General features: G+C 38.0%; 3 protein-coding genes across 4 annotated transcripts; all 3 read left to right on the top strand.

The window, feature by feature from the left end:
• Positions 1 to 314: 314 nt before the first annotated feature.
• Positions 315 to 1,310, top strand: LOC129305085 (uncharacterized). The gene has a single exon (XM_054945002.1). The coding sequence runs from the start codon at positions 477 to 479 to the stop codon at positions 1,005 to 1,007; it is 531 nt and encodes a 176-aa protein (XP_054800977.1). The 5' UTR covers positions 315 to 476; the 3' UTR covers positions 1,008 to 1,310.
• Positions 1,311 to 4,330: 3,020 nt separating this feature from the next.
• LOC129305083 (uncharacterized) lies at positions 4,331 to 8,591 on the top strand. The gene is made up of 7 exons (XM_054944998.1): positions 4,331 to 4,832; positions 5,560 to 6,272; positions 6,474 to 7,116; positions 7,345 to 7,445; positions 7,536 to 7,625; positions 7,711 to 7,838; positions 8,218 to 8,591. The coding sequence occupies exons 2-7, from the start codon at positions 5,607 to 5,609 to the stop codon at positions 8,360 to 8,362; spliced, it is 1,773 nt and encodes a 590-aa protein (XP_054800973.1). The 5' UTR covers positions 4,331 to 4,832; positions 5,560 to 5,606; the 3' UTR covers positions 8,363 to 8,591.
• A 610-nt stretch (positions 8,592 to 9,201) lies between these two features.
• On the top strand, positions 9,202 to 12,788 carry LOC129305084 (ATP-dependent Clp protease proteolytic subunit 5, chloroplastic). 2 transcript variants are annotated; one of them, XM_054945001.1, is made up of 9 exons: positions 9,202 to 9,511; positions 10,070 to 10,189; positions 10,261 to 10,375; positions 10,468 to 10,560; positions 10,800 to 10,845; positions 10,940 to 11,012; positions 11,478 to 11,512; positions 11,651 to 11,739; positions 12,301 to 12,788. In XM_054945001.1, the coding sequence occupies exons 1-9, from the start codon at positions 9,390 to 9,392 to the stop codon at positions 12,520 to 12,522; spliced, it is 915 nt and encodes a 304-aa protein (XP_054800976.1). In that variant the 5' UTR covers positions 9,202 to 9,389; the 3' UTR covers positions 12,523 to 12,788. The 2 variants fall into 2 exon arrangements, with proteins under 2 accessions (XP_054800976.1, XP_054800974.1); XM_054944999.1 differs by having other exon boundaries at positions 9,204 to 9,517.
• The last annotated feature ends 272 nt before the right edge of the window (positions 12,789 to 13,060 follow it).

The following is a 13,060-nucleotide window of genomic DNA, read 5'->3' as shown; positions in this document are numbered from 1 at the left end:
AACAGACACTATACAATCACGAGCCATCAGGGATTTAATTTCAGAAACAATCTTATAATCCCTGTGAGTGCTTGGGTTTGGCCAATACAAGCCTAGTGGCAGAGTCAGACTTCTGATGTACAATTTTCATACGAAGTTCATTTTCGCCCAAAAAAAGTACAGAACGAAATGAGTTGAGAATTGTTTGAGGATAATTTTGCCATTACAGATTGTCGAGGTGGCGGGCTGGATGGGGTGGCAGAATCCGAACTTACCGGACTAGATTTTAAAATTGAGGTTTAGATTCATTTAGTATGAAAATAGGATTTAGGCTGATTTCAGGACAAGCTACAAAGCTTATTCATAGGAATCCTATTTCTGCACAAAGCAGGCTAAAATCCAACCTGATCGTCTCCCTAAATCAAGGCTTCGGTCTACCTTGCATTTCTTTTCTCCAAGGCCGACGACGCATTTCGCTGCAGAGGATAGAACGAGCCATGGATTCTAATGGGAGGCTTCTCTTCATTATTACCCTCTCTTCTCTCCTCTGCATCAACGCCACTCCTTTGAACGCAATCCCTCCCGAGCTCACGCAACTATGCAAAGAAGCAGAGAACTCGAGCCTCTGCGTTCGACTCATCTTGTCCACACTGCATGGTCGTATGGATCCCTATCAGATTGTCGTCGCCCAAATTGACGCCACCGCCCGCTACACCAGGAGAGCCCTTGGTATCATCGACAGGCTGATGGCCCAACCAAACAACCCTAAAAGTTTATCCGATAGCCTTGGCGAATGCAAAGAACAGTATGAAAATATCCTGGATTCCATTCAAACTGCATTGCGGTCGGTGGCTACAAGGGCCATGTATGATGCTCGGATAGCTCTTGGTGCTGTGATTTCCTACCAACAAACTTGTGAGGATAGTTTTAAAGAAACAGGAGCTGACTTCCCTTTTGCTCGTCAATCTAAACATATATTCCAGTTCGGCGGCAACTGCTTGGACATCATGGCAGCCTTGCCGAATTAATTTATAAAGTTCGATGCACTAATCAGATGGTGATTGTCGCCATTAATTTATCAAGCTATTGCTCCTCCCACGCAATACTACTTACTACCATACCGAATTACCGATACGTTAATATCCAGATTCATAGTTTCTAATAATTTATTTTTATCTCTGTTGCCATTCGAGATTGGAAATTAATGTGAACCTCTTGGAGAGGTATTGACAATAAGCAGCCAATCTTCCCATAAAGAGACTCGTGATTATGGCACTGCCATTTGGTGTCTGGAATGAACATACTGCGTTGAACATATCATGCAGATATAATTTTGCAGGCTAATTTTTCCCAAGAATCACTCAAGCCGATCTTTACTTCCTCAAATGAGCAATCAGCTTATAACCCGCTCCTAACATAAATTCCGGTTTATCTTTGTCGGTCTGATTTTCCTGTTTGTTTTAGAAAGTCTTGTTTGCAATCTTAATCTTCAAGTAACGATTTCAAAATTTTGATAGATTTTTATTTATGTTTTTATAAGTACGTGATGACAAGAGAATAGAAAACAAATCATCTTTACATCTTTGGCATGGCGCGGGGGAAGCATCATAATTGTCCATTTTAATTTTTAAATGCATGATTATCTAGTATGCCCGAGCTTATTGGGACCTCCATATGCCTGTATAATCTTATTGTAACCCCCCCCCCCCAAAAAAAAAAACACACACACTGGTGTCAGTTTTTCGCCCGAATTTTATTCCATATCGTGTATTATTGTCATTGATATATCATCTAAAAATCTAGCAGTAATCCGACTATTAATTTGTCTTTTATTTTTTTTTCCACTAATGTACCGTTATCGCCTCTCTCTTTTTTCGCAACCTTTCATTTTTCTACTTTTTATTAATATACTTTTGATCTTTTTATTAAAAAAATGTATTATTGATATATCATATTTATGTCAAATTCATGTAAAAAGTAAATGAAAAAACAATTACAAGTGTAGATTCCCATTTCTTATTTTTTTTTCCCCTTCTGTCCTGTGTATTTTTCTTTAATACAATTGGAAAAGCAATACAAAAATCTCTCCAAAATATATAGATAATAAAGAAGTATCATAAATTAAGGTAATTATTATGAAAACCCAATGTATTTTTCTAACATAATTTGTTTTTGTAAAATTACTGTATTGCCCAAAAAGAATCCCCAGCTCAACCTTCTTCTATGATGAAGCACTAGCCGGTTTAGGTCGTGTTTGGTACAGGAGAACCAAAACTTGGGAAATGGAATTGAAACTAAAATTCACGCATCAGTGTGTTTGATATGCATGATTTGTAATTCGTATGAAATTCAATTCAATCAAAATGGCCAGAGTTAAATTCTTTGGTAAACCCCATGAAATCTAGCTGGTTTTTCAAGAATTGAAATGTGTGTCCATTATACCCCCATCTTTCTCTTAAGCACTCCCCCCCCTAATGGCGACACTTTCATTTGCTCATCACCAATGTGCGAAACCAGTTGCGATTTTTTTGGAGAAGGTGGTTCTAGCGTATTGTTCCTTAGAGATCTGTTGCAATTTATTTTCTCTTCATTCCTGGTTTTTGTTTCTCTACCTTTGTCAAGCATGAACCCGTGGAAGACAGCAGTACTGGAGGAACTTCGTCAATGGACCATGCCGCCATCACGATGGACGATGCGGCCATCACGGTAGACGACACAATCGTCTAAGATCTTGAGCTACCCATTTGACGATGCATCTTTCCTGGAATTTTATGGTGACCCAATCTAAGTCCCTCATGACCTTACGGTGACCCTCACGAACCACCGACTTCTCCTTGTGGCTTGAAATTTTGCCATGAAGTGGTTGATTGGAGGATTTTAGTATGGAGGGCTTGATGATCGGTGTTCACTTTTCTTTCTTCAACCGTAGGAGATATTTTTTAAACCTGATTTATTTGGAGAATCTAGCATGTATTGTTTATGTTGATCGAATCTAGAAATATTGCAAATATAAAATCTCACAAATCTTGTGTGTGCTGATTGAATTTGAAATTCTTGCAAACATATCAAAATATTGTCATGGTGAAGAAGCAATCTGCCGGAAGCTGTGTGCAGTGGGAGGGAGTGCTGGAGCTTGTTGCTTTCTTCTTCTTCTTCTTCTGCAAAGGGCATTTTGGTATTTTTCTCATTTGAAACATATATAATTATTAAAATTATATTAGTATTCTACCATGCCCAACAAAATTTTATAGCTTAATTTTATTATGATTTTAATTTTAATTTTAATTTTAATTTCATTAAAAACTCTTTAATCATAGCAAATGGGACCTTAACCTTATATTGCAGTATGGTTTCAGATTTGAAGGTGTGAAGACTCGCTAGTTTTAGATCTCCTCATTGTTGGCTCAACTTGAACCTCGCTTGCAAACCTTCTTCTCCTTTGTAGATCCAAGTTCAAAGGTCCTCTTCCATGTGAGTTCAAATGTCCTCCTCCACTCGACGGCTATGACCGAGTTCGAAAGTCATCCTCCTCGTCCTCCTCACACCGGACCCTCCTTTTGTTGTTGTTGTTGTTCCAGTGATTCATGCTCCACTTCATGCTGTTTAGATTTTGTGTTAACTAATGTTTTTTTTTTACTTTTATGATCGTTGGCGATTGGATTTATGAATGGTCTGTAATCTATTGATTCATTCCTAATTTTCATTTGATTAGTATAGGTTGAGAGTATAGTGAAAATTTTGACTAAAATGTATGGGGACAAACTCTAGAGGAAGCAGAAAGTGGTTTGGACATGGTGTTTTTTTTTTTTAAAAAATATTTTGAGGTTTATTTCCATATTTAATTCATACATTCTGAAATGGTATTAAACAAAGTAGTGCCTGGAGTAGAATGCTGCTATCAACGAAGAAGACAGAGTTTAGGAGTTGGGTATTGATGGTATACCATTGCAAAAGAGGGCTGAGCTGGGCGAGATTCTTTTGGGCAATACGGTAATTTTACAAAAATAAATTGTGTCAGAAAAATACCTTAAAACTTTTCGGTAATTATCTCAATTCGCGGTTGTATATATTTTGGAAGAATTTGTGTCATTTTTTCAATACAATTTGTATTTTTTAGTAAATGGAATTCAAAAGAATATGAGAAATTATGTGGCGTTTGTTTGAGGAACAATTTAGACAGTATTTTTCTCAAGGGAATATCATTTTCTTATAAAAAATTAATCAGATGATTAAAACTTAAAAAGGGTAATTAAAAATATCGGATTTAAATGACAAAGAACACGCTGTGATGAATAAAGGCAAGAAGAGAAGGATCTAACGTACGCCGGGGGCGCTTGGCATGCGCACATAGTTGCAGCATAACCGTGCGAGCATGAAGGGGAGGGAAATAAAAAGGGGAGGGAGGAGTATGAGGGTCGGGCATCAGACAGAGACACAGAGTGGGTGAGTAGGATCGACGAGTCCGAGTCGAGTGACTGCATCAAACAAAAAAAATAACACATAGGTGGGTTTGGGTGTGGAATTAGCAAAAAATGGTGAACAAGGAGATAATTAGTCCTCTCTCACCTTTACCACCAGCACCACCTTCACTCTCTCTCCACTATTCCTATTCCTATCCAACTCCTCTAACCCTAATCCCCAAATTCATCTCTTTCTTCTTCCCTCGCCTTTTCTATTCCCTTCGCTATTTCACTCCGACTTGTCCTTTCCACTCCGCCTCTGCCCGACATTTTCCTCCAAAGCTCTCTGCTTTTCTTTTCCTTCGTTTTCCCTCCTTGGCTCTCCTGCTTATCGCTAGGTTCTCGATCTTTTTGATCGAGGACGGCCATCTGCAATCGTGTTCCACCTCTGAGGTAATATAACCATTAGTGTTTGTTGCTATTTCAAATTTCAATGCCAATTGTTCTCTGCGGCGCTTCGTCTTTGGTATTCTTGTCATTCTGTTTTGTTGGGTGTGTTTTTTATTTACGTGATAGATCGTCAGCCTTTCCCTATGTGAAAGGTTGGTGATTCATCGTGGTTGGATTTTTATTTTTATTCTTTTTTATTTTCTGCCTGCACAGATGGTAATGTGCTACTTTTGATTATGTTGGGATTGCTTGTGACTTTGGTCTCTTTACTCTTAATGAAGTATGTTTTTATACTGGTTTCTACTGCTTGATTTGGTTTTCTAAATCGTCATATAATTTTAGGGTGATCAATTTTCTTCGAACTCTTGGCCTTCGACATTGGCAGTTCTTACTTGTGTTGAATTCGGTTCCTGGTTGCATCTTAATTTTCGGTGAAAGTTCGCTTTCGCGCCACCTCTTTCAATTTACCTTTTTTGTGCCTATTGTGAGTTTTCTTAAAGTCATTCTGGGATTCCATCGCGTCTACATTAACATCATTTGTTTTGATATTTTCTACAATACATTGTATTCTGGTATGCGTTAAATTATTTTCAAGATTACTAAATTAATAGAAAATACTGTCTTCCCTTTGCTCTTATGTCGGTTACTCTGAAAAGAGAAGGGCCTAATTATGTAATTATTGATGAGTTATGTGGTTGTAATGGCTTTCCTCAACTTACCATCATTGCAGTTGTGGAAGAAGCAACGGAAAAGCTGTGCTATCATAACAATTTTCTAATGGAAGACTTAGGTGGTACACGGTTTGATGGTATTAACAATGCTGTAAGGAAGAGAAGGAGTCAAACTAGTCGCCGGCCTCGACCTGATTCACAACCTGTTTCTGAAGGACACGATCTGCACCACTTGTCATCTACATCACCTTCTGATGAAGTGGCCAAGGCTTCTAGTGATGAGAATGCTGGTTGTGATTCTAATTCTAAAAGAAAAGAATTTAATCTTAACCAATGTTTCTCTCGAGCCTCCTCTTCTACTGCACCCGAAAATGATAAGTCCCATAAGAATAAAAAAAATGATGCAGGATTCCATGCGTTTTATGATAATGAACCTAGACAGAATGGATTATCTAATAGGCGCTGCAGTGAAGGTGTCCTTGCTCCAGCTAATTGGAGAGGCTCTAGCAAATTGAAGGATAGCTTGGAATCAGAATCAAAATCCGGGGATGCAAATGGTGGAAGAAATTTGGAGTGGCTGAATTCGGAACAGTCAGGAGTCCCTACTGATTCACTAGGGAATGAAAGCAGGGTCAAGAAGGTTAAACTCAAAGTTGGTGGTGTGACACGCACTATTCAAGCCAACTCTGTATCTAATGGCACATCAGGAAGTGATTTGACTGTAAAGAGCTCTCAGACGTCCGATTCTTTCAAACCACGTCCAAAGCAAAAGGTATTTTGCTATTGATTTCTTGATGTTCACGAGTCATACTTATTTTTGTGGCTACTTGTCTTACCAAGTTAGTTATAAATCTTACTTGTATGGAAGAGCATCTGGTGCCTTGATTTATTATTTATGAAGGTAATAATTACTCGATTCTTTTTAAGCTAATATTATCTCATTTAGTCTTTCCATTGATTGGTGTTGTTATAGGGAAATTCAGATGAGAACCATTCTTCTTCAGATAAGAGGAGTGGGCTTCAAGGTGTTCCATGGAAGGATTTCTCTAAGGGTGGTTTTGGTTTCTGGAAGGAGGATTCTGCGATGGGGAGAACTTTGGGGAAGAATACATCAGGCAACCAAGGGGACAGGTCTGAACCAGTTCGTAAGAGCAAGAGAGTACCCAAGAGAAGTGTACGGCATGGGGAATTTAGTGATGAGGAGGAAGAGGATGATGAGATCCGGTACTTGGAAAAGCTCAAAACTTCAAAAGTCTCTGCAGTTTATAGAGATGATGAAGAAGTAAGCAAGAAACATAGAAAACTTTCTAGTGTCTCTAATATGGAAAATGCTGCCACATTAAGGTCAGGCAAAGATGATAAGAAAAAGTCCAGAGCAGATAGAATTTTTGGGGATACAGATTATGAGGAAGATGAGGAGACCGGGTCTGATGGAGAGCATGATGAGAGGAAAAAGAAAAAGCAGAGGAAGGAATCTGTTGATGTTTTGATGGACAGTAAAAGGGAAATAACTCTTACAACTCGCCAACGGGCTCTTCAGTCAAGCAAAGATGCCTCGGCATCTGGTTCAAGTTTAATCGAATTTCCTAATGGATTACCACCTGCACCTCCTAGGAGTGAGAATTTATCACCATACTATTTTCTTATTTGACAAACTCATAGGAGGATGCCTTATTCATTTTAGACGTTTTTAATGTTTTTTCTTTAGTTTTCTTTTTTCTCCCCCCCTGGCTTATGCTTGCCGTGTGTGATCCAAAATATTTTCTTATTTGAATTTCATACCACATTCATCAGCCATGTGACTTTTCTTTTAATTTATTTATATTGTTACTTCATAATTGCAGAGCAAAAGGAGAAGCTTTCAGAAGTTGAACAACAACTAAAGAAGGCAGAGGCTGCCCAGAGGCGCAGAATGCAAGTGGAGAAAGCTGCCAGGGAATCTGAGGTTTGTTTTTGTTCTTTCTAATTTGCCATGTTCTTTCTCGTATCTGATTTCACGCTGAAAGACTCAGGACTGTTTGGATTCATCTTGTAGGCTGAAGCTATCAGAAAAATACTTGGTCAAGACTCCAGTAGGAAAAAACGAGAAGAGAAAATGAGGAAGCGCCAAGAAGAACTGGCACAGGTTTTACAGCATCGGAAAATTTTCAAATGCTAGTTATTTCAATTTTCTATATAGCTACAGTTTTCATTGAGTTTTTTTCCCACAGGAGAAGGCAGCCAACGCCCGAATGCTTGCATCAAACACCATCAGATATGTGATGGGTCCTGCTGGGACTACTGTGACATTTCCTGAGGAGATGGGCCTCCCTAGCATATTCAACTCCAAACCTTGCGGGTGCCTAACTTTGCTAATTTAATTAAGTCGTAAATTCGATGCACGTTTATTGTTTGATTGTTATCCAGAAAGCTCTTATCTGTCTTGGTCTTGGAAAAGAAAAATAAAAATGAGAAATGAAACTTGGTCTTGAATTAAGACATGGCGGGTGGATGGATAGACACATAAATTTTATTTATTTATTTATTCTATTTTTCCTGTTTTATTTGGTCATCATCGATCATAGATTGTAAGAAATCCCCGAACAGAGAAAAGAAAAGCAGTGTAAAAACAGAACTTAGTCCTGAATCTGTCTGCGTGAGAATGTGTTTGGCTACATTAAATCATAAGTTGGATAGTGATGCATGTAAATTTATTGAGTTGTATGGTCTTGTGACAGGTATCCTCCGCCACGAGAGAAGTGTGCGGGTCCAACCTGTACAAACCCGTACAGGTATCGGGATTCAAAGTCAAAGCTCCCACTTTGCAGTCTCCAATGCTACAAGGCAGTACGGGAGCAGATGTTGCCTGAAAATACCAGTTGATGATGTTACCAAGAGTTCCTCTATCGCCGGCTTCTGCCTGTTATAAATGGCATCCCAAGTGTTTATATCTCTCTTAGGTGTAGATTTAGGATGGAGCGATTAGCATTTTTGTTTTGAGCCCTTGCCAGAGCTCGTGTTGCGGACTGTTCCTTTGCTGTATCATGCATCTTGTCTGATGGCATCAGAAGTTAAATGAAAATGAATAGCGTTTACCTTGTTTGCATGAAAATTAACTTGATAATATACAAATCATGAATCTGATTAAAGACGTGCCCCTGTATATCAGTGTCAACCTGCATTAAGATACTTGTGGTCGGAAGCACCTGATACTCTCAATGTCAATGGTTTTTAACTTATCATTCTCTCAGTGTCTGGATTTCTTTCAAAGACAAATCGTGATGAGGCATAGTATCATTTAATTCATTTCACATCTAATGAGTCATGATTATATGTATGTGTGTGCGTGTATATATATATATATATATACTTGATTCTCAACCCATATTGTTACAGCCACCTCAATAAATTATGGATATATTGCGATAATAAATAAATGGATAAAAGTATGTTGGTATTATGTTTATTGATTCGATCTCCTTATATCTTGTAACTAGGAAAAAAAAAATCTTCACATTACAAGGGTCCAAAATGACGTGGTACATACAGTAGGGCTTAAAAATTTTCCTTCACTCTAAGCTTATAATATCAATATATTCTATTTTTTAAGAATGCATTAACAAGTGGCATGAGGTATTTTACGAGGAAAAGATAGCAACACAATTTTAAAAAAAAAAAAGTTATAAGACAAATTAAAATTTTCCAAGAAAAACAGAACTTTGGCTGTTCGTACGTTGCGTGGTGAGGCCACGTACATTGAGAACGGACGCCGTAAATTTATTTTCTGCCTGGTAACGCTCTACTTGCTGTTGCTTCTGAGCGCCGTCGTGCCCTTCGTTCATGCGGATAAGGCCTGCCGTAGCCCCAAAATTAGTGGATTCCATACCATAGCCTTGAAGCAATTCCAGAAATGGCTCATACATGCGTCTCCACCCAGGCATCCTCTCTTAGATTCAACCCTCTTTTTCTTTCGTCGAGCCCTAGTTCTTGTTCCGACCCTCAGAAGCTTTCTTTCTCCTCGGAGCATTTCAGGTCGAGGTAATTTTCCTTAAGATTCCGTTTCTACACTTGTAGGCCGGAAATTTGTATTTTTTTTCCCTTTTTAAATGTTTTACGCTATGATTGACGCGTATGTCTGAATGAATGCTGTAAGTTTTATACTTTCAAGAGAAATGAGGGAAGGATTGATAAAAGCAATGGCTTTAAACTTTTGTGCTAGTTATAATGGTGAGATCGGACCATCTTGACGATCATCATTGGTTTAGATTTCGAAAGGAAAGATGAATGAATACAAAACTGCATAGATTTTACTAGGAAGCATACTTCATGAGAAGGGATGCCATCATGTTATAATATGAACAAAGTTGCTTCCGTTTAACAAAGCTGTTGGATTTCTCCACTGAAGTCTGTCATTAATCTTGGGTCATGGGTTTTAAAATTTATTGTTAATTGATGTGTTCGGGATGAAATATTATGTATGTTCCTCATTTTGTTTATACTCTTGCAACTGGGGCTCGAGCTGAGGAGAATATCTTCTGCTATCCCTTTTAGTTATATCTATGCGGAGGATAAAGCTTATATGACTTGCAGGAAATTAAAGAAATTGGTAGGAAATAAAAGGAATACTCAAAGCTCTCCTGTGAAGGCTGTGCACGGCAATGATTTTTGGGCACCTCAGGGGAGTTCGCGCCAGGGCATTTGGTCCATAAGGTATAATCCCCCCCCCCCCCGGGTTATTCGTTTAAGCCTTTTTATTGACTGCTCTTAAAATGTTCTTGAAGAGATGATTTGCAAGTCCCATCTTCCCCATATTTCCCTACTTATGCGCAAGGACAAGGTCCTCCCCCCATGGTGCAGGAGCGTTTTCAGAGTGTTATAAGTCAGCTTTTTCAATATGTAGGCCATCTTTTGCTCTTCTAAATGTTACTTATGGTTGACTATTCAGTTTCTGGTCTTTAACTACTGATTATAAGCTTTGTTGGATTTAGAGAATAATCCGTTGTGGTGGAGCAGTTGATGATGATATGGCTAATATCATAGTTGCTCAGCTTCTTTACCTTGATGCTGTTGATCCTAACAAGGTCTGTTCTTCAATCTAGTCACTAAAAATCTGATTTATCTTCTCATATATTAGTTTATTCAAAATAATCCTTTCCATTTCTGGAGTGTAACTTCAAATACTAATATGTTGGTATTTCGTGATTTTGATATGTTATCTCCTCGAATCTGTCTTTGATTCTTTCTAGTATGTGCTTACCTTCAATTTTTGCTATGCTAGAATTTTTTTTTTCAACTGACTGGTTTGATATGTTTTGAACAGGATATTGTCATGTATGTAAATTCTCCTGGAGGATCAGTGACAGCCGGTAATGGCTCTTGAAGTATCTGTCTTGTATGTCTTTGCTATATATATATATATATATATAGTATGAAAAATAGTGATTCGTTTTCTTTTTGTAGGTATGGCGATATTTGATACAATGAGACACATCCGACCTGATGTGTCAACTGTTTGTGTCGGACTAGCAGCTAGGTAATGGTTTATCCTTCTTTCGGATGGCATTGCCTTAATTCTGACTTGATCTTTGTATACGTCAAGTTCAAAGCCTGAGGGCTTCTTTTGCTATGGCTTTGAAATTTATTCGTACTGGCTATTATTAGAGATACACCATGGTGTTTAAATTCATGACGTTTTCAACAATTGGCATCCCTGTTGATTTATGTTCTAGATCTGAGATTCATCGTATTCCCAGTTCTTCTGAAGATACGGCCTCTCTTTTTGGGGAAAGTGATTGGATATGCCAATGAGATAAAATCTAAAATACTTGTGAGTTTTGTGTATAGAATAGTTCCTAGAATTCAAACTCCCCATTAATATTGATAATGTCTCTGAAGGGGGTGATACATAGTTGATCGCATGCTTGTTACTTTTGGTTTTTAGATATTTTTTCCCCATTAATACTTAATATAATAATATCTATGGCCTTTTCTTGAGCAGTATGGGGGCCTTTCTCCTTAGCGCAGGGACTAAAGGTAATGACTCCTCTATCTCGCAATCACTGCATATTTTGCCCCCTTTTAATATCTGTTTTGGTAGATCTCGTTGTCATTTTTTCTCCTAGGAAGAAGAATTCTTTTGATCCCTTGTCCCTTGCTCCCTCTTTCGTGAAGGAAAGAGATACAGCTTGCCTAATTCAAGGATAATGATTCATCAACCGCTTGGTGGAGCTCAAGGAGGCCAAACCGACATAGATATTCAGGTATTGATCCTTTTTTCCCCAATGATTCCTAACACAAACTACTTGTTTACTGTTAGATTTCTGAATTAATTTGTTATAGTTGGTTTATTCTTCTGGCTCTTTTTAAGACTCAATTTTGTAATGATTGAGCTTGATGTGCTTGCACTGGGTGAAGTACAAGTTATTTATATAGCCAATATTCAGAAGTTGGCCCCTAGTATGTTTTTTATGTCTTTCTCTATGTTTGTGTGTGCGAGCTTGCGTAAAGTCAGTTTATACAGTATGGATTTGAAACTGTTTTTTTTTTTTTTTTGACACCTGTGACATTTGGCATTTCCAACTTCATTTTATTAATCAGAATCCTTGAGTTGTTCCCGTGGTTAGTTGAGTAAGGAGTGCTAAAATGTTCAATAGTAGTTTAGGTTGTTTGTTACATCTTAAGCTTAAGTATTTGGTTCCAGACTTCCTGATAATTAGTTAAAATTCCTAGACAGGCTCCACTAGTGATTTATGTATTGATTTCGTTCGATAAGTATCATAATCCTTTTCGGAAAAAACTGATTTTTTGTCATAATCTTTCAGGCAAATGAAATGCTGCATCATAAAGCGAACCTGAATGGCTATCTGTCTTATCACACTGGCCAGAGTCTAGAGAAGATTAACCAGGACACGGACAGGGATTTCTTCATGAGTGCAAAAGAAGCCAAAGAATATGGACTTATCGATGGTGTCATTATGAATCCTCTAAAAGCTCTTCAGCCATTAACTGCTGCTGCAGAGGGCATAGATCAGGCTACTGCCTGAATTTTTAGAGTAATGGACCTTAAGGCGGACAAACGTCTTGGTGTAAAACTAGAACGATCATTTTGGCTGTTCGTTCCATCTGTGCATTGTTTAATTTATATTGATGTTCGTATCTGTCCAACTGTATAAGAAGGTGGTGAGAATTTCATTTTCCAGTTTGCTTTATACGGAGATGCTGGAGCAATAGGTTCCCAGCAAGCTTTTGTCCTTCGTGCATTTTAGTTATGCTATGATGATTAGTTATATTAAGTGATTTTTTTTTTTAACCTTGGCTAACAGCTTTAGTTGAATTTGTAATATGACTGGTGATGTTCAAAAATGTTATGCGCCAACTTGGTGATGAAATGATACAAGTCACCAGGTTGTAGGGTCAGGTAAACGATCATTAATGTGAGATATGCTCATGCTATCATCACAGTTTTGTGAAAATAAAAATGATAAAAGTTAAGTACGTGCAGACCCGAGGTTGATTATAATCGATATCAACGTAATAAATTTTCTGACGAAAATCGTTTCAAATGAATGAATGATTCAGGTC

This window comes from Prosopis cineraria, unplaced genomic scaffold (assembly GCF_029017545.1).
Source record: "Prosopis cineraria cultivar Desert tree isolate PC_DT_omini unplaced genomic scaffold, ASM2901754v1 PC3, whole genome shotgun sequence".
In the NCBI taxonomy this organism is placed as follows: domain Eukaryota; kingdom Viridiplantae; phylum Streptophyta; class Magnoliopsida; order Fabales; family Fabaceae; genus Prosopis; species Prosopis cineraria.
Note: the sequence above shows the minus strand (reverse complement) of the source record. Positions and strands in the feature narration are given on the sequence as shown.